The 18,748-nt window shown below is 64.8% G+C and overlaps 2 protein-coding genes across 2 annotated transcripts; one reads left to right on the top strand and one right to left on the bottom strand.

The window, feature by feature from the left end:
* Positions 1-935: 935 nt before the first annotated feature.
* On the bottom strand, positions 936-9,483 carry IGFBP4 (insulin like growth factor binding protein 4). The gene is made up of 4 exons (XM_059489273.1): positions 9,095-9,483; positions 3,408-3,562; positions 3,169-3,303; positions 936-2,887 (listed from the first exon to the last, which is right to left on the bottom strand). Exons 1-4 carry the CDS (start codon positions 9,453-9,455, stop codon positions 2,759-2,761), a joined length of 780 nt encoding a protein of 259 aa, XP_059345256.1. The 5' UTR covers positions 9,456-9,483; the 3' UTR covers positions 936-2,758.
* A 2,177-nt stretch (positions 9,484-11,660) lies between these two features.
* On the top strand, positions 11,661-18,183 carry LOC132084148 (collagen alpha-1(XVIII) chain-like). The gene is made up of 23 exons (XM_059489179.1): positions 11,661-11,860; positions 12,052-12,191; positions 12,464-12,532; positions 13,050-13,112; positions 13,199-13,264; positions 13,477-13,683; positions 13,841-14,203; positions 14,405-14,524; positions 14,600-14,653; positions 14,797-14,823; positions 15,054-15,155; positions 15,312-15,356; positions 15,506-15,586; positions 15,700-15,741; positions 15,828-15,855; positions 16,062-16,111; positions 16,200-16,334; positions 16,452-16,514; positions 16,641-16,700; positions 16,869-16,940; positions 17,069-17,263; positions 17,568-17,671; positions 17,794-18,183. The coding sequence occupies exons 1-23, from the start codon at positions 11,704-11,706 to the stop codon at positions 18,002-18,004; spliced, it is 2,454 nt and encodes an 817-aa protein (XP_059345162.1). The 5' UTR covers positions 11,661-11,703; the 3' UTR covers positions 18,005-18,183.
* Positions 18,184-18,748: the final 565 nt, after the last annotated feature.

Raw genomic sequence — 18,748 nt, 5'->3', positions numbered from 1 at the left:
GACCAGCAGCTGGGAATGGGGACGGGCACAGGCTTTGGCTCCCCACAGTGCTTTGGGTGGTCCTGCTGCCCCCCAAGCCCAGCCAGCCCTGGTAGCCATCAGCACAGGGCCAGGGCACAGGGCTGGGCTCCAGGAGGCCCATCTGCCATGCCAGCACATTTCTGGGCTGTCTGTATTGGCAGCAGCCCATCCCGGTGCTGTTTGTACAATGCCAGCACCGCCCGCAGCCCTGCTCCAGTAACCGGGGCACCCGGCTGGCACCAGCCCCGGTGGCACTGCCAGCCCCGGGAGCCACCAAACACGGGCTCAGCGACCTCCTGAGCCATGACCCCGGGCAGAACTGGCTGCAGACACTGGGACAGAGCCAAGCCATGACCAGGAAGTGCACAGCTGTCGCAGTTCCTGTGCCTGGGCATCTCCTGCCTGCATCCTGACCCCCTCCCGAAACACCGAGCTGGAGGTGCCCGGTGCGCCCTGGCACCAGCAGGCACCCACACATGTGCCTCGGGCTGCAGCACTGCCTGGCCTGGAGCCCGTGTCCCTGGAGCAGCCGGTGCCTGTCCCGGTGTGCCCCTGAACTTTGAAGCCGGTCCAGGGTCCCCTCCCCGGGCTGGCGCCGCCGCCGCTGCTCGGTGGCGCTGTGCAGGGCGACAGGGACAATCCTCCCGGTGGCACCGTGGAGACACTGAGCCGGGAGTCATGAGGAAGCAAGGAATTAATTGTTTCCCACCCCATCCCTGCCCAGGGAAGTTCTTCCAGAGGCTCCTGGGCTCCTGGGTTTCCAGGGCTACTGAACCCCAAATTCAGAGCAGGTCCTTGACCAGAGCTGTGCCCACACCAGTGGGATACCCTTCATTCCTGCTCTGCCTCCCTCCCTCCCCTCCCGTAATTTAAAGCCATAAAAGATAAAACACACTAGACAGAAACACATCAAATAATGGGAAATTAAATACAGTAATTACCTTTTTTTGAGGATACAAAGGTTCAAGTGTACTGTAAAAGGTCGGTGCTACACGGGAATCTGATGGGACGGGCTTGGCCCGGGAGGGACGGGCAGGGACCCCTTGGGCTCCAGGGGACACGCTGGGGGTGGGGGACACTGGTACATGGTGGTGTGTAAATACAGCCCTAAACTACAGGAGAGACGCTACGAGACGCTGGAGCCCCCTCGGAGAGGGACACAGAATGTGCCCTGGGGCATTGCCAGGAGCCCCCAGCCCAGGAAAGGCTCTGCTGGACCCGCCCTGGTGCAGACCGGGAGTGGCCAAGGCCACCAGGCTGGCGCTGTCACTGCTCTGTGTCCTGCTGTGGTGCTGCCATGGGGGACTGGCACTGGGGCTGGCACTGGGGCTGGCCCCAGGAATCCCTTTCTTGGTGCGGGGGCTCAGAGGGGTGGCAGGGACAGGGACCCCCCTCCCCACCGAGGACCATCCTGGTGAATGGACTCAGTTTAGAAGCTGTGTGTGAGCAGGGCCACAGGCAGGCAGGGGCAGGGATCTGGCAGGGCACGGGGCAGGCAGGGATCAGGAGGGCAGAGGGTGTTTCACTAAAACTGAAACGCTTTGTTCCCATCGGGGGGGCCTCGGACAGGACAAATCCACATGGAAAACCAAAACCAACCACTAGGGCCATGATGGAGCCAGAGGGTGGGTCAGGAGGGGACTGGGGAAGTCCCCACTGTCTTTGGCACATTTCCATGGTGTTTTTATGTGAAAAATTTCCATCCCAGAAGATAAACCAGGTACAAAACCAGTGACAATTTCTCAGCTGAGAACATTGTGCTGGTGAAATCTGCAGATCCCATCATGGAGACATTCCAGAATCCATCCCAGTTTTGTCACATTGGCCAAGAAGAGAGAACAGGAGCCATTACTGCAGTGCCCCGGCCCCTGGGGATGGAGAATTCCAGCCTTGGGGCCACACAGTCACTTATTAGATCCCACCAACAACATGTTTTAAATATTAAATTTTGGGGAAGAAAGAAAAAACTCAAACCAAAAGAAGCTCTTCCCCCTGGGATGTGTTTCCCGGGCATCCCTCACCCCTCCACCTTCCCCTCAATGCTGCTTGCCTGGGGATCCCGACCCCCTTACCCCAGGAGGGAGGAGGGGGACACAGGATGGATGGGAGGCTTTGTCCCTGCACAGGGAGTGGGATGGGGCTGGGCCATGGGGAGGATGTCCCGGGCTGTGGGGCTGGGGGCTGCAGCAGGGTCGGGGAAGGTCTCTTATGGCTCTGAGTGGCCACACCGCCCTTCACACACACACACCAGGGTGGGATGCAGGCAGGGGGGTCTCTCCAGGCCCCCCAGTCCTTGCCTGGGCAGCCTCTCGCCACCAGGGAGGGCAGAATGAGGCACTTCTGCTGCTGCCCCTGCAGAGGTGTGGCATGGAGGGCACTGAGCCGCAAATGCGGCGCTGCCACCGCGCCCCCCGAGCTGCCAGGTGTCCGAGGGTGCTGGCTGAACACCGGGGGCACCGCGGGACAGCAGCAGCAGCATCAGGGGTGCCCCCCACCCACTCCACCCAGGCAGCCCGGGGCAGCATCGTCCAAGGCGTGTCCGGGCGGGGTGGAGGCGCTCGCCGGGCTGGTCCCTGGCGGAGGCTGGTAGTGGTCATGGCGGTGCCGCGGGCGCCATCCCAGGCGCACCCCGGGCTCCCCCGGCGCTGCTCAGCGGTCACGTCCCCTCTCCTCCTCTCCTGGGCAGCCCCGGCTGGGGGTCCTGGCCCTGCACGGCGCGGGGCCGCCGCAGTGACCCTCACATGCTGTCGGCCAGCTGGTGACAGTCCAAGTCCCCCTTCAGCTCCAGGAAGCCCGGCAGCTTCACGCCCGTCTTGCGGTCCACGCACCAGCACTTGCCCCGCTGCCCGTCCAGAGCCGGGTGACACTGTGGGGATGGCTCTGGTCAAGGACACCCAGCCTGGACCCCACGGGCTGCCTGGCAACCCAACCAGGAGCTCTCTTTGGGGCTTTACCACCCCCATCCCACCTGGGGTTTTTGGAAAGGGCCCCCAGCACCCAAAGGGTGATCCCCACCAAAGCCAGGAGCCAGGCCGGCTCTGCCGTGCCTTGTCACTGTTCCCTCCATCCACGTCCCCCTCCCAGTCTCACCTTGGCTCTACAAAGTGCCCCTCCCAGTGCCCTGTGCTAGGTCAGAGCCCATCCTACCTGCTTGGGGTGGAAGTTGCCGTTGCGGTCGCAGTTGGGGATGGGGATGACGTAGAGGTCCTCGTGCGTGCGGGTCTGCGAGGCCGCCAGCCGCTCCAGCGCCCGGTGCAGCTCGCTCTGGCACGAGCCCTGTGCCTGGCGAAAGGCAGGGCTGAGCTGGCACATCCTCCTGGCCCTGAGCCACAGGAGCCTGACCCTGGAGCACCCTCCCTGCCCTCCCCAGCCCTCCCGGGGCTCACCATGACTCGCGTGTCCTCGCGGTGGTGAGGGCTCCCGCTGCTGCGCATCTTGTTGCCGTTGTTGACCCTCTTGGCCTGCTGCTTCTGCAGGCACTTGCGGTCGTGGATGCTGCAGGGGCTGAAGCTGTTGTTGGGGTGGTCAATCTCCTCTTTCTCTGCAGAGACACAGACCAAGGGGGCTCAGTGCCACAGTGTCCACAGTGACATTTCCACTCCGAGGCAAGTGGTTTCTGGCAGGTGCCACATCACCATCTCTGGTCCCCACAGGTGTCACTCACAGCCCTGGGTCCATCCTGCCACCGCCACTGCATTGGGCTGAGCTCCTTGCAGCACTGGGAAAGACTCCTGGGAGTTTTTCCTACTCATTAGCCACAACAAACAACTTGTTCTGCCATGTGTCTGTTATTGTAGGGTCACAAATGCCACCTGCGAGTGCTGGGCAGTGGCTCCAGCGTGCTGGGTCTGGCTGTGCCCTTGCCAGCCACATGTCACCAGGTGCTCACCCACAGCACTGGAGCTACAGGCCTGGAAGCTGACACACTGACAACGAGCTCCAGGACGCCTCAGTGCCTCCCAAAATCCGCCTGTAGGAGCTGCAGTGGCAGTGGAGGCACCGGGGCGGAGCTGAGCCCCCGCCAGGCCCGGGGCGGCACCGGGCGCCACGGCCGGGAGTGGAGCCGTGCTCTGCTGCAGGGAACGGCCCTCGCCAAGACATGAAAAAAGAAATTCCTGGAATAAGAAAGTTAATCTCCCGCGGGGCCGATCCCAAAAGGCGGCACTTGGCACCCCCGCCTGCGCCAGGAGCGCAGCCAAGCTGCCGGCCCAGATGTTGGCAGCTGGACAGAGCGTCATGAGATGAGTGCTCGGCGTGACTTTAGCTTTTTAAAAAGCTGCCGGTTCCTCCGATTTGGGGCCCGTGAAGACTCCGTGGAAGGAGGACAACCCAGGATCCAGGGCTCCTCCTGTGCTCAGAGCTGTGTCAGGCACAGCCTGAGCAGTGTTTTGCCCCCCAGCCCACCTGGGCTGTGCAGGGAAGTGGCTGAGGTTATCATGGGGTTGGGCTTAAACAAATCAATATTGCAGCTGGCAGCAGGGAAAACCTTCCCAAACCAGGCAGGAGTGGTCACTGTCGAGGGTCACACCCATGGGCTCACAGCGCCAACACAGGGGCCGTTGGGTGACACCTGGCACTGGCCCTTCCCACAGGCAGGCAGAGGGGTCAGAGCCACAGCTTCCTGCCCACAGCATCCCGGTCCTGATCTCCCACCGGCATCTCTTGCCTCGGTCCCTGCAGTGCAGGGCTCCTGGCCCAGCTCCTGGGGGCCCGGGTAAAGTCCAGAGCGAAGCCCCAATCAAAGCCCCCTCCCTCGTGGGTGTTATTTGCTTTTTGCTTAATCTGTCCATTTTTTTTTTTTTTTTTTTCCAGGAAATAGCTCATGCCCTTGAAATTTGAAACACGAGCCCAAAGCCTCCAGGACCCTGCACAGAGCGGTGCCAGAGCCAGCCCCCGGCGGCACCAACCACGAGGCTGTGGCGCAATGGGGGCGCTGGTGGCAGAGCCCCGCCGGGAGCTCGGGGGCTCGGGCAAGGATGCTCCTCCCCTGTATCCCTGTGGGGAGACACACAAGAGGAGCTGGGCAGATTTGGGGACCACCGTGCCGAAGTTCCCGCACCTCCATGCGCTGCTCCCACGCCGTGGAAAGGCAGCACCCGGAGGCAGCGCAGGGAAAGCCCTCACCGGTGGCCGCCACAGCCAAACCTCCCTCCTCCCCCCGCCAGCCGCCTCCAGAGCATCAAATCTCCCGGCTTAAATAAAACCAGATGCCAATAACATTTTCATAAGGTCACATGAAACGCCGGTGCCTCCGGGCAGCGAGGCGGCTCCTGCTCCTGACAGCGCTCGGGACCCGCGGTCCCCGGCTCTCACGGCAGCTCCAGCATCCCTCCCTCCCTGCCCTCGGGGTCACTGTCCCCCTGCTGAGTGACACACAGCAGCTCAGGGAGCCTCTCGCCTCCCTGGAAATCCGACTGGACCAAAAAACTCGGGATCTTCAGCACAAAGATTTGGGAAAAGAAACGCGTGTGGAGCCCAGAGCTGCCACTCCCTACACTGTCCTGATGCCACCCAGTGTGCCACTTCTGCATGGGCACCACCACCCCGGAGGGATGGAGGGTAGGGGGGTCCCGATTTGGCCGAGGAAAGCCTCTCTGGTCACTTCGGTGCCAAGGGGATGGGAGCAAGGGACACATGAACCAGCCGCCTGTCCCGGGACGAGGAGGAGGAGGATTCCTGCCGGCCTGTGGACAGGGCACACAAACGAGCCATTCAGCATCGCCTTCAATTAACGGGAGCTGCAAATGAGGTTGGTCACGTGCCGAGGCTGTGATTCACAGCGCTGAGCCCGAGGGAGCGGGAAGGGCTCCGGCTCCACCGCGCGGATCCCGTGGGAGCGGAGCCTGGGGCAGCCGGCAAAGCCCTGCGACCTCGTGCGTGCGTCCTTGGGGACAGACAAGTGTCACTGACCCCCGCAGCTCCAGCCCCGCTCCCCCCTGTGCCACCAGCCCCAGCACCAAGGACCTCACATGCCTCAAAGGGCACAAGGGACATCCACGTGTGTGTGGCCAGCATGGCACAAGCCACAGTGAGCCCCAGCACCCTCCATGTCCCTTTCCAGCGCCCCCAGTGTCACCTGTGGGTGGTCCTGGCAGGACCGTGGCAGTGCTGGCTCTTGGTTTCCTGGGCTCTGGACTTGGCAAGCACCAGCACTGGGAGGGCCGTGCTCTTTGTGCCAAGTGCTGGCTCTGGCAGGACGTGGGGAGCCAGGGATGGGGGTGGCAGGGGTGCAGACCCAGGCACCTACTGCCCCTTGGCCTGGGATGCCAGCTGGGAGCTTGGCCCGTCCCCATGGCGTGCTCTGAGCACCTCCCACCTCAGTGTCCAATGTGGGACCGAGGGAGGGGAGGTCAGGATGCAGCACAGGGAGTGAGGAATGCAGGTGCAGGTGATTGCCCAGAGGGACCAGAACCTTGCCAGGAGCAGCACCCAGCCTGGAGAAACCCAGGTGCTGGTGAGTCCCCACCCCAGGGGACAGATGGGACATGGCTGAGCCTTGCCTGGCAGAGCCCAGCCTGTCCTCCCTGCCTGGCACTGCCCAGCCATGGCTCAGCCACCACCATTCCTCCCAGTGACTGCACACAGAAAGGAAACAGGATCTGTCCCAGCTTACAGAGACCACACGGGATGAAGGCAGCTCCCATGGGTCAGGTTTTCCCAGACATAATCATTTACCCAACACTAAATCACTCATCATGTGTGCTGGGGAATGTGTCCTCACCTCCTCCTGGCTGCCACACTTGGGCTCAGCCACCACCACCCGCTGGCTGTGACAGAAAAATGGGGCTGGGACCTTCTGGAGCTGGCCCCGCACAGGGTTCTGGCCGAGGAGTGGGATCCCAAAGCCAGCCGTGAGCTGGCAGGGCCAGGGTCCAGCACAGGGTGCCCAGACCCGCTCGAGTAAGGTGAGCAGGCACTGCTCCTCACCTCCTGAGGGTCACATCCCGTGGGTGCCACCGGTCCCGGGTGAGCAGAGAGGCTCCTCCTGGCTGTGGAGCCGGGGCCGTGTCTGACTGCTCACAAAGCCCGGCCCCCTGATCCCAGCCTCTTCCCTGGAATGCGGAGCCCCCCGGCCAGAGCCCCCAGACAAAATGTTTACTGTACGAGGCGCGTTAACCGCTTCCCAGCCGCCGGCACCGCTCGGGGCCGCGGGCACAGCCGGGGGCACCTGCTCTGAACACCCCTGCCCCTGCACGGGCACCTAATTCCCTTCTGCTGGTCCCCAGGGGACATCAGGGGTGCTACCCGTGCCAGGGTGCCCTGGCTGTGCCAGGCAAGGCTGTGTGGGAGCCCCCAGCCCCACACTGCCACCGTCCCTGGGATGGTACCACTGGGATGGCATTGATTGTTGTGGGTGTCCTGCCCACATCCTGTCCAGGGCACAAGGCTCCTGCTGCCCTCTGGCCCATCCTGCTGCCTGTGAGGTGCCCGGCGGGCGACCCGGCTGCCATAGCCACCCACCCATCCTCAGCCAAGCCAAAACACCGCGGGAAGGAAGGGAAAAAATGCAAGTCTGTTTCCTAAAGGCTCTGGGAAAAAATGTTGCATTACACGGGGCACGGCCAAAACCAACAGGGCTTGGCAGCGCGGCGCAGCCCCGGGCCAGGGAGCCCAGACAGCTCCTGCAGGATGTGGGATGAGGACAGACAGGCAGGACAGGGGGGCTCTGAGCACTCCCAGCCAGCTCCTGTCCCAGCAGAGGTGGCCAGAGGGGCCTATCCACGAGTGGCACTCATCACAGCAGGGACACCAGAGGAGCTGCCACGGATCAGACATGCAAGGAGGGAGTGGAAGTGGGATCCAGCCCTCCAGATGGGCAGGGACAAACATTGCTCCTGTCCCTTCTGCCCTCAGGGAGCTCCAAGTGACCCCCCCAGGATCAGGCCAGACGTAGATTGTTCAGGGGACACAGTCCTGGTCACAGCCTGCAGGATGGGAAAGGGGGACCACCAATGGACCAGGTCCCCACACTCGTTCCCTGGGAGCAGCTTCACTGCCATGGTGTGACCTGCACAGCTCTGGGGCGGCTTCCCACTGCTGGCTCCTCTCTCAGACCCCAAATCCTGCCCGAGCACCAGGGATGTGGCAGAGGGGCACCACCACCACCTGCAAGGCAGACAGAGCACAGGGGCAGCAGCTCCTCCAGCCTGGCAGGGCACACACAGCTCCCACACAGCTCCCAGCTGGCCCTGCCTGGAGGGAAGCAGGTGCCTCGTGCCCTCTTTCCTGTTTCCCCCTGGAAAACAGGGGGGAAACAGATCTGGTGCAGCCAGACCTGCCAGCAGCATCCCAGGGGTCACCATGCACCAGGAGCTCCCCTGGCAGCTGGGATGTGTCCCCAAGGGCTGCAGGTGCTCGCAGGACACTGTCCCACTGTCCCATGGTCCAGGGTCACGCTGCAGCCAGGGCACAGCAGGTGAAGGTTCACCCCTCCAGCACATGCGGTGCCAGTGGCTGTGACACCGCTGTGCCTGTGGTGGGTAAGGATGGCACAAATGTGAGCCCCTTGTGCCAGCTCTCCTGCAGCCTGCCTCTGCTCCCTCCCTGGAACATGTTCCCTGCCTTCCCATCCTGTGCTGTCCCATCCCATCCTGCCTCTCAGAGTCAAGGAATTGTTTGGGCTGGAAGGGACCTTAAAGACCACCCAGTTCTGCCCTCCTGCCATGGGACACCTTCCACCAGATGAGGTTGATCCAAACCTCATCCCACCTGGCCTTGAATTCTTCCAGGGATGGGGCATCCAGAAATATTCTGGGCAACCTGTGCCAGAGCCTCACCACCCTCACAGGGACAAATCTCCTCCTAACATCTAATCTAAATCTTCCCTTTTGAGTTTAAAATCCTTCCCCTTGCCCTGTCACAATCTATCCGTGTAGAAGTCACTCCTCATCATTTTTATCAGCTCACTCCAAGTATGGGAAGAGTCCACAGCTCTTGCCGAGTGAGCAGGGAGCGGGTTGGTGCCAACAGGAGTCATGCCACTGCCCCTGCGAGGGACAAGGACCCCCAGGCACCCACCCAGGGCACCCACCCTGGGGGGCACCCACCCTCTGCCGCCCCTCCGCCGCCTCACCTGGGGGCTGGAGGCTCTCCTGGATGGCCTCGACGTCGGCCAGGTCTGTGCAGATGCCCTGGCCGTGCATGAGGGTGCGGAGGGGCCGGGGCTCGCCGCGGGGCGGGTAGCAGCGCAGCCCCGCTCCGCAGCGCGCGGTGTAGACGCCGCAGGCGGTGCCGCGGGGCAGCGCGCAGGTCGCGCAGCAGCCGCAGCCCGGCTCCCGCACCAGCTCCGCGCAGCCCTGCGGAGCCTTGCACCGCGCCAGCCGCTCCTCCGAGCACGGCGGGCACTGGATCGCCTCCTCGCCGCTGCCGGGCCGCGCCGCCGCCGCCAGCAGCGCCAGCACCACCGGCAGCCCCAGCGGCAGCCGCGGGCGCATGGCGGCCCCGCTCCGGCCCCGCTCCGCGGCGCTCGGCTGGCGGCGGGCGCGGGGCGGCGGCGGCGGCTTTATGCGGCTTTATGCGGCCCCTGGCCACACCTCCCGCCGCCGCCACCGGGGCCACCGGTGGGGCCGCCCCCGTCGCCACCGGGAACCCACCGGGCAGCGACGCGCCCCCCCCCCCCCCCCTCACGGCGGCGGCCACACCGGCACCGGCACCGCCGGTGGTTTCAACGGCGGGGCCACCGGCGGGGCAGCCCCGGCGCTGGGCAGCGCGGAGAGCCGGCCCGGAGCCCCCGGCCCCGCGGCGCCCACCCGAACCCCCGCCTCCTCCAGCCCTGCTCAGTCCCGGGAGCAACCGGGATGAACGGGGGTCACACCGAGCGGGGCTGCAGCGCGGGGAACGCGGCCAAGACCCCCGGGTGGGCTCCGGGCTCCGGGCGTGGGGGGTCCCGGCGGGAGGAGAAGCGCTGCTGATAACGGAGCATCCCGCACGGCTCGGCCCCGGTGTGTCCGGGACGGCCCAGGGCGGCCCCGCCGGCCCCCCGAGCCCCCCTGGCCCCGGTCCCGCAGCCCCCCGCGCCCCCCGCCCCACACAGCCCGGGATAGGTTGAGGGCTGCCGGCACCTAGCGGCTACTCGGGAAAAGCGGGAGCGGGCGGGAGCCCCGGCTGCCTCCTGGGACCCCGGCCCCGCCAGTCTCCGCTGCACCGGGAGAGGACGGGAGCCTGGAGAGGGCGGGGAGCAGCCCCTGTGCCCGCGGGACAGTCCCCGAGCATCACCCGGGGCTAGGGACCCCCGAGCTGCGCCCTGGGGCATCGCAGTCAACACCGGGTTTGGGACAACTGGAGGGGCCTGTCTGGATGTGGGGAGGGGGGCGTGGGCACAGCACGGGGGTCTTGGATGTGGCAGGGGGGCCCTGGTGTCGGGGTCAGTGCGGTGGGTGGGACAAGAGGAGCAGAGCTGCCTGTCATGCAGGCTGAGAAGCCCAAACTCATCTCATGGGTGAGTACATCCAGGGCTCACAGTGGCATTTTGAGGCTTGAGTGACAGCACTGGTGGCATTGCCACCAGGGCTCTCCAGACCATCTTCCCTCTCCCGTGCAGGTGAACTGGGCATCAACAAGGGCAGGCAAGGACAGGGGCAAGCAGGGTCTGTGTCCCCCACATCCCCAGCCCCCACAAGCTCTCCTCACACAGCTCTGAGCCCCTGCCCTGCCTGGCACTGCTGCACAGTGGCCCTGACTCGTGGCAGAGGCACCAGCCTTGACTCAGTGTCCCAGCAGAGACCAAACCCAAACGGGTGCCCAGTGCTGCACAGGCTGTGGCACCTTATCAGGCGCTGGCAGCACTGAGTGCCCGCCAGGGAGATTGTTGTGTCTGCAGGCAGTGGGGGCGCACAGGGGAGGACAGTTCCCTCACCTCTAGCCAGACACTGCTCCTGCAGCTCCCTGTCCCAGCACCATCCCAGCACCATCCTGTAACACTGACTGGGGCTGGGCTGGTGCCCCCCACAGTTGTGCTGCCCCCACCCCAACACAGCTCTGAGGCCATGTAGGGGCTCAGTGTTGCTGTTTGGTGCTCAGGCCCTTGCCTGGCACAGCCCCCTGCCCCCAGTCCTTGGTGGGGGCTCTTTGGGATTCCTGAGGCTGTGGGGGCCCAAACTGGCTGCAGCTCCTCAGCCACACACCCAGCAGGGTCTGGAGCTGCCACAGCCCTGGGGAGAGGTTGCAGGATGGCAAAAGGCAGGAGCAGGAGGGGGCTGGGGGTCAGAGAGGGCTGTAACCCCCACCTGAGGGTGGCTCTGATGAAACCAGTGAGACCCCAGGCTCTTTGAATGTACTCTGGGACATGATGCCTGCACAGCTGCTGCAGGACTCCAATACCAGCAGCAGGACAGACCTCAGGGAGGACCCACAGCCAGTGCCCTCTGTCCTCAGCCAGTGCCCCCTCCTCCACTGCATTTACTCCCCATTTCCAGGCAGCCTCTCCACCCCAGCCCTCCCTCGCATCCATCCTGGCATCTCCTCCCTTCCTGCGGCTCCCAGTGCCCCCTGTCCCCGGGCTGGCAGCACAGACGGTGTCCGGGCCCCGTGGGCGCTCAGCACCCTCCGGATACGGTCCGTGGGTGCGGGGCGGGCCGGGGGCGTGGCGGGGCCGCCGATAACAGCGGGCGCCGAGCGGGGCCGCGGGACCAGACGGCACAAGGAGTGGGACGAGCCAAGGACCCCCCCATCCTGGGCAGCGGAATGGGGTCCAGCAGCCTCCTGAGACTCCTCTGCATGGTCTCGGTGCTGGCCAGCTGCCTGCACCCCGCCACGGCCCAGTGGTTTTCCCTGGGCTCGGAGGACACCACCCCGGACCCGGGCACCAGCCCCGTGCCCCCCAGCCTGGATGGGGAGGAAGGTAGGCATGGTGGGATGGGGACATGGCTCTCCCAGCACCCCAAATTCCTGCTCCTCAGCACGGAGGGGGCATGTGGAGGGTGATGTGTGGGGTGCCAGGGTCTAGAGGTGCTGGTGGCATGGGAGTGCTGTGGCACCCTGGTCCCTGTCCAGCCCTTCCACCTCCATCCCAGCGCTCCTTTGCTCCTGCAGACACAGACGCCAGCGTGGAGCCCGCGGGGAAGGTGCTGCTGAGCAAACCTCCTCTGGCAACAGCCCCTAAACGCCGGGACCAACTCTCAAAGGGGGCAGCAAAGGGGTCAGGCCGTGCTCCACCACGCACACGAGGCCAGGTGGGTGCTTTTTCCTGGGCAGCAGCGCCCCTCCGGCTCCTCCTGCCCTCCCGAAATTCCCAAGCTGCTGCCAGGCTATGTCCTACCCCTTATCCATGCCCTGCTTGCACCACGTCCTGCTCCAACCCCAACTCAGCTCTCTGTCCTCCCTTGGAAAGCAGTGACGGCAGCTCCAAGTGTCCCCTCACTGCAGCTCTGGGGTTGCAGAGGGCAGCCCCGGCTGGGGGAGGGTCCCAGAGCCCTGCCCTGATAGTCCCTGTCTGTCCCAGCAGCACCGACCCACGGCCGCCCCGGAGATCCTGGAGGGGAGCGCGGTGGAGGAGGAGTTCCTGCAGATCCAGGTGGTGGAGGGGTCCTGAACACCAGAGAGGTCCCCTGGGATGGACAGCGGGACAAAGGGCTCTGGAAAACACGGGCGGGACGGGATGGGGACGGTGGGAGTGGGGAATGGGGGTGGTGGGAATGGGGACAGTGGGAATGGAGAACGGGGACGGTGGGAGTGGGGAGTGGGGAATGGGGATGGTGGGAGTGGGAGTGGGGAATGGGGACGGTGGGAGTGGGGAATGGGGATGGTGGAGTGGGGAATGGGTACGGTGGGAGTGGGGAATGGGGACGGTGGGAGTGGGGAATGGGGATGGTGGAGTGGGGAATGGGGATGGTGGGAGTGGGGAATGGGGATGGGGATGGTGGGAGTGGGGAATGGGGATGGTGGGAGTTGGGAATGGGGAAAGGGGATGGTGGGAGTGGGGAATGGGGACGGTGGAGTGGGGAATGGGGACGGTGGGAGTGGGGATGGTGGGAGTGGGGAATGGGGATGGTGCTCAGGGGTGTCGCTCTCAGCCCCTCTCCCCCGCACAGACCACGGCCAAGGGGCTGCCCCGGCGGCTCCCGTCGGTCCCGGACACGGACCCTGCCCTCCAGGTGAGAGGTGGGCGCGGGGCACCAGTGTCGGACCTGTCCACCGGGGCTCCGGCCCCGCTGCTCACGGCTGTTCCCTCCCCCTCCAGGTGCACAACACCTCCGGCTGTGTCTGCCCCGTGCGCCCCGGCCCTCCCGGCCCTCCCGGCCCAAAGGTGCGCTGCTCCTCCCGCAGGGACCCAGAGACACCCACCGTGATGGTCTTTGTCTGAGCTAAACCCTTTTTGCTCAGGATTTGGACTCTAATTTGGGGTTTGGGTGGAGAACTGACTCGGTGGCCCTGGGGGGGAGTCAGCAGGTGCCCGTGGGGGGCTCCAGTGGAGAAAAGTGCCAGAAGGTGGAGCCAGGCTCTGAATTTCCCCTGCAGGGAGAGAAGGGTGACCGAGGGTTCCCCGGAGAGAGAGGCCAGCCCGGATTCTTAGGGGAGAGAGGGAAGCCCGGCAGCCCAGGACAGCCGGGTCACCAGGGTCCCCGGGGCCCTCCGGGACCACCGGGACCCCCGGGACCCCCAGGTGCTGGGGGAGCCCGGGGCTCACCCGCGCCTGCTGCGCTCCCTGAGAGATCAGAGAACGAGGTGAGCACAGAACAGGGGCCGGTGATGCCGGTGCTGGCCGCAGGGTGGGGAGGGCTTCGACCTGTGGCTGTGCGGGTGGCCAGGGGGACCAGGGGATGCGACACGGCAGCTCATTGACTCTGCTCCCTCTCCTCTCTCCCTCCAACCTGACAAGCAGCTGGGAGTCTCCAGCCCTGCAGGAAACCCGGGACCCCCAGGTCCCCCCGGGCTGCCCGGCATGCCCGGACCCCCCGGCTACCCAGGGCACGATGGCCCCCAGGGGGCCCCGGGGCGGGAGGGAAAGCCAGGACCCCCAGGCCCCCCAGGAGCCGCGGGGCCACCCGGTTTCCCTGGGGCTGAAGGACTCCCAGGGTCTCCAGGCTCCGCTGGGCCAGATGGACCCCCAGGGGCACCCGGACTCCCAGGGCCTCAGGGTCCCCCCGGGGTGCCTGGGCACGAAGGACCCCCTGGTCCCCCAGGATCTGCATCACACCCTGGCAAACCAGGGCTCCGAGGGGAGCCAGGATTCCCAGGACCAAAGGTAAGGGGGTCCCAGCCCTGTCCATGGCCCTGGGGTGGGATGGGGTACCTGGGCTCACCAGCCCCCCACCCTGCCCTGGGGGAGCAGCCCCATTACCAAGCCTTCAGAGCACTGCAGGGCTGCCCCAATCCTGCCACAGCGGGGCCTGGGGAGCCCAGGGGCTCAGCTGCACACTCACCAGCCTGTGCCATCTGCCCTCAGGGTGAGAAGGGCGAGTATGGGCTGCCAGGCATGCCAGGGAGCCCTGGCCGAACTGGAGAACCAGGGTCCCCAGGCATGCCCGGTCCCATGGGGCCACCAGGACCACCAGGGGACTACAGGGTGAGTAGGGGGTTCCAAGCTGTGGGTCCTGGTGGGGGGAACCCCAGTGTCACCTCACACATTCTCTCTTTGCAGTGTGACTCACGCCACGCTGGACACCACGGGCTGGCCGGGCTGCCGGGCACCAAGGTGAGCTGGGCACCATGGGCAGGGCTCCTGGCACCCTGACCAACCATCTACCCTGGCTGTGAGGCACAGCACTGCCTGGGGGATTGGGAGGCCTGGGGACCCCCAGAGCTGGGCGCTGACAGCATCTCTCACTTCCCTTCCAGGGAGAAAAGGGCGACCCTGGAGAGCCGGTTTGTAGTGTGGGGGGAGAGCAGCGGGCTGGGGGGGTGCCATCCCCACCCCTGAGCCCTCTGTGCTACCTTTGCTCCCCAAAACCCTTCACCTCCCATCGGGGCACATGGTGGGGGAGGAGGGACACCATGGCACACGCGTGCTCACCTGTGCCACCCCTAAACATGCCCAGAGCCACCCCCAGCCTCAGCACAGGCTCTAACCCTGCCTCTCTCTGTGGCTCACCCAGGGGTGCTGCTATGGGGAGCACGGGTGCAAACCAGGGCACCTCCCCTTCCCCAGCACCGGCAGCCAGCCCGGCTCGTGGGGCTCCATCAGCGGGTACCAGACGGTGAGTGGCATGGGGAAGGGGTGCCCAGGGACCCCAGCCCAGCCTTGGGGACATGCTTCACCCCACAGGACCCAGATGGGGTGGAGGATGGAGAGGGGGAGATGAAAAATGGAGAGAGGGAGGATGGACATCAGTCTCAGTCTTCTTCTTTTGCAGGATGGCAAAGAGGAACCGGAGATTTATGGAGCCATCATCCCCCATGTGAGAGTCCCTGCCTGGCCTGTGTCTGTGCTGCCCCAGCCAGGGACACTCAGCCCTGGGAGGGGACAGGAATGGGAACATGGAGGGCATCAATTGGGTGTCACAGCCCCAAACCAGCCCAGTCCAACCTCCTCACTGCTCCTCTGCAGGCTCTTCGAGGTCCCCCCGGGAACCCCGGCCCCCCTGGGCCCCCCGGCCCCCCTGGCCCTCCAGGCCTCCTCTACCTCAATGTAAGGCCCAGCCCTGGTGTGCACACACCTGTGCCAGAGCACACACACACCTGTGTGAGCGTGCACAGCACCAGGGCCCCCCAAACCCCAAACCTGCCTGTCTTTGGTTGCAGAGGGTGCACCCCGTGCATGCCCAGCCGCCCTGCAAGCAGCCGGTAAGCCACAGCCTCGCTGTCCCCAAGAGTGTCCCTGTCCCCTCCCTGTGCCCAGCAGCAGCCACAGGCTCTGTTTGCCCTCACAGGCATCCACAGACCGCAGCTGGCCATCAGGTGAGGGCATTTCCCAGGTGGAGACACCTTTCCTGAAGTCTTCTTCCCTTCCTTGGGTGCTGGGGCTGTGCCAGCCCGGCTCCCTGGCACCACTGCTGCCTCTGCCACCCACTCCCACCACATCCCTGCGGGGCCAGCTCCCATGGGAGCATCCAGGCCCTATTCTGGGACGCCTTGTGACCCCTCACCATCTCTGGGCTCTCCAGATTCTGGTGTCCCTCAGGCAGAGCCGTCGGACTCCCGTGCTGATCTCCGGGTGCGTCCAGGCTGCAGCCCCTGGCAAACCCCCCCAGCTGCCCCAGCAAACCCCCGCAGCAGGACCCTCACCCTCTGCCTCCCCCCAGCGCCACACGTGGGTGTTCAAGTCCAAGGAGCTGATGGTGAAGGCGAGCAGTGCTGTGCCCGAGGGGAGCCTGGTCTATGTGAGGGAAGGGAGCAGCGCCTTCCTGCGGACCCCTGCCGGCTGGAGCCGCCTCCTGGTACCGTGTGGGGTCCCTGGCAGGGCTGGGGGGGGCAGGATCCAGGGCTGGGTTTGGGCAGCAGATCCTTAGGAAGGTGAGGATTCCTCCTAACCTGTCCTTTGTGTCATTGAGCAGCTGGAGGATCCCAAGTCGTTCCTGGCTGGTGACGACCCCTCTGCCTCCACCCCACAGTACCAGGTGAGGGGTGCAGGAGCTGCAGGGCCCACTCAAGTCCCTGTATGGAGACAGAACCCTCCTCTGCATGATGGAGTGGACAGACCTCACATGACTATTCTCTCCTTCTTCTTCCACCTCTCCATCCAGGAGGTGAAGAGGGTGCAGCCAAAAGGTCCCAACACCATGCAATCTCCAACAGACTCACTGGTGAGCCCTGCTGAGGGTCTGGCCATGCTGGGAGGGATGTGCCCTAGCAATGGGCTGGATGTCAGCCGGGCAGTGCCAGCTTGGCACGAGCAGAGCCTGGGGTTGTGTTGGTCTGGTGAGGGCACACAGATGGGTGTCCCCAGATTAACCTGAGCTGTGTTTTTGCAGATCCAGAAGAAGGAGGAGGAACAAGGGCTGCTCCAGACTCTGCCCACCACCACAGCCCCACGGATCCCATCTGTAAGGAATGCCTGGCCCCAGGGTGGGGATGGGATAGGGGGACCCCCAATCCTGACCAGCGCTGCCAGGGGCTCACACCCTCTGGGATAGGGGGAGCAGAGACCTCAACTCCTCCCTGCCACCCCCAGCTCCGCCTGGCTGCCCTCAACGTGCCCCTGTGGGGCGACATGAGCGGGATCCGGGGCGCTGACCTGCAGTGCTACCGGCAGTCCCAGGAGGCCGGGCTCTACGGAACCTTCCGGGCCTTCCTGTCAGCCCCCAGCCAGCAGCTGCTGTCCATCGTCAAGAGGACAGACAGGACCCTCCCCATCATCAACCTCAAGGCAGGTACCCCCTCCCCAGGGCCTGGGGGAGGCAAAACCTCACAGCCCCCATGAGATGCAGTGGGTGAGGGATCCTCACCCAGGCCTGGGGCTGTGCTCAGGGATTTGGGGAGCACCCAGAACCCACAGAATGGGGATTGGGGCTGGGGATGACAAACCTCACAGCCCCCATGAGCTGCAGTAGGTGGGGGATCCCCACTCAGCCCCGGGGCTGTGCTCAGGGATTTGGGGACCACCCAGAACCCAGATTAGGGCTGGGGATTAGGGCATTGCCCTGGCTCAGCAGAGTGGCTCGTGCCCACAGGGGCAGCTGCTGGCCAAGTCCTGGAGCTCCCTCTTTGGGGGTGCTGCCCTGCGGGGTCCCATCTACTCCTTCAACGGGCGCAACGTCCTGGCAGATCCCCTCTGGTGAGTGTGGACAAGGTCCTGGAAGGGTGGCCCTGTGTTGGGGGGTCTGCGCTGGCTCTCTCCCTGCAGAAATGCAGGAGCAAAGAGCAGGGGTGCCCCTCTCACCCCATCCCCACCCACAGGCCCCACCGGCTAGCCTGGCACGGCTCCACGCCACGGGGTGGCCATGCCCGCCGCTGGGACTGCCAGGGCTGGCGCAGCTCTGGCACAGCCCAGGGCATGGCCAGCGCCCTGGGGGAGGGCAGGCTGCTGGCTGGGCAGAGGCACAACTGCTCCACGCCGCTGGCCGTGCTCTGCATCGAGGTGGCTTTCCCTTACCGGCACATGTGGTGACAAGGGTGACACCCGAGCAGGAGCTCCAGGTGCTCCTCTAGACCTGGGGAATGTCCCTGGGAGCACTGAGGAGACACCAGGTCCACGGCCAGGCTGTGCCAACCCACAGATCCCTGTGCCATGGGGCAATGCTGGGCTGTGTCTGCAGCCTCCTACCTCCACTGGAGCCATCACCACTCAGAAATAAAGATATAAAAATGTTGTTTTTTATGACGCTATGCTTTGTGCTTGGGGGACATGGTCAGCTGCAGCAAGGGGCTGAGGGGACACACCCGGGAATGGGAACAGGGACTGGAAATGGGTTCCGGTCCCCTTGGGGTTGGTGGTAACTGGGAGGGGACACCCTGGCACAGGTCTCCGTGTCAGTGAGGTCTGTGTTTTCGTCCCAGGACACAGTGGGGCCAGTATATCCCAGTGCCAGGTCTTGCTCAGTGTATTCCTGTGGGTTCCTGACATATATTCCCAGTATATCCCAGTGATTCCCAGTGTATCCCAGTGCATGTCCAGGCTCTGTCCAGTATATCCCAGTGATCCCCAGTGCATCCCAGTGGGTGTCCAAGATCTGTCCAGTGTATCCCAGTGAGTCCCAGTGGATCCCAGCGGGTCCAATGTCTGCCCAGTGTATCCCACTGATTCCCAATGTATCCCAGTGTGTGTCCAAACTCCAGTGTCCCAGTCCAGCGGGTCCCAGTGAATCCCTGTGGCTCGCACAGTGTATAGCAGTACTTCAGTGGGTTCACAGGG

Source organism: Ammospiza nelsoni, chromosome 26 (assembly GCF_027579445.1).
Source record: "Ammospiza nelsoni isolate bAmmNel1 chromosome 26, bAmmNel1.pri, whole genome shotgun sequence".
Classification (NCBI taxonomy): Eukaryota; Metazoa; Chordata; class Aves; order Passeriformes; family Passerellidae; genus Ammospiza; species Ammospiza nelsoni.
The sequence above is the reverse complement of the archived record's forward strand: the minus strand, read 5'-3'. Positions and strand labels throughout refer to the sequence as shown.

Bases quoted from the DNA above. Each gene is read 5' to 3' on its own strand.
- LOC132084148 (XM_059489179.1), top strand. From the start codon at position 11,704: ATGGGGTCCAGCAGCCTCCTGAGACTCCTCTGCATGGTCTCGGTGCTG. The intron at 11,861-12,051 runs GTAGGCATGGTG...TTGCTCCTGCAG, and splicing joins CAGCCTGGATGGGGAGGAAG to ACACAGACGCCAGCGTGGAG. The intron at 17,264-17,567 runs GCAGGTACCCCC...TCGTGCCCACAG, and splicing joins TCCCCATCATCAACCTCAAG to GGGCAGCTGCTGGCCAAGTC.
- IGFBP4 (XM_059489273.1), bottom strand. From the start codon at position 9,455: ATGCGCCCGCGGCTGCCGCTGGGGCTGCCGGTGGTGCTGGCGCTGCTG. The intron at 3,304-3,407 runs GTGAGCCCCGGG...GCCTTTCGCCAG, and splicing joins GCGAGGACACGCGAGTCATG to GCACAGGGCTCGTGCCAGAG. The intron at 2,888-3,168 runs GTAGGATGGGCT...CCATCCCCACAG, and splicing joins GCAACTTCCACCCCAAGCAG to TGTCACCCGGCTCTGGACGG.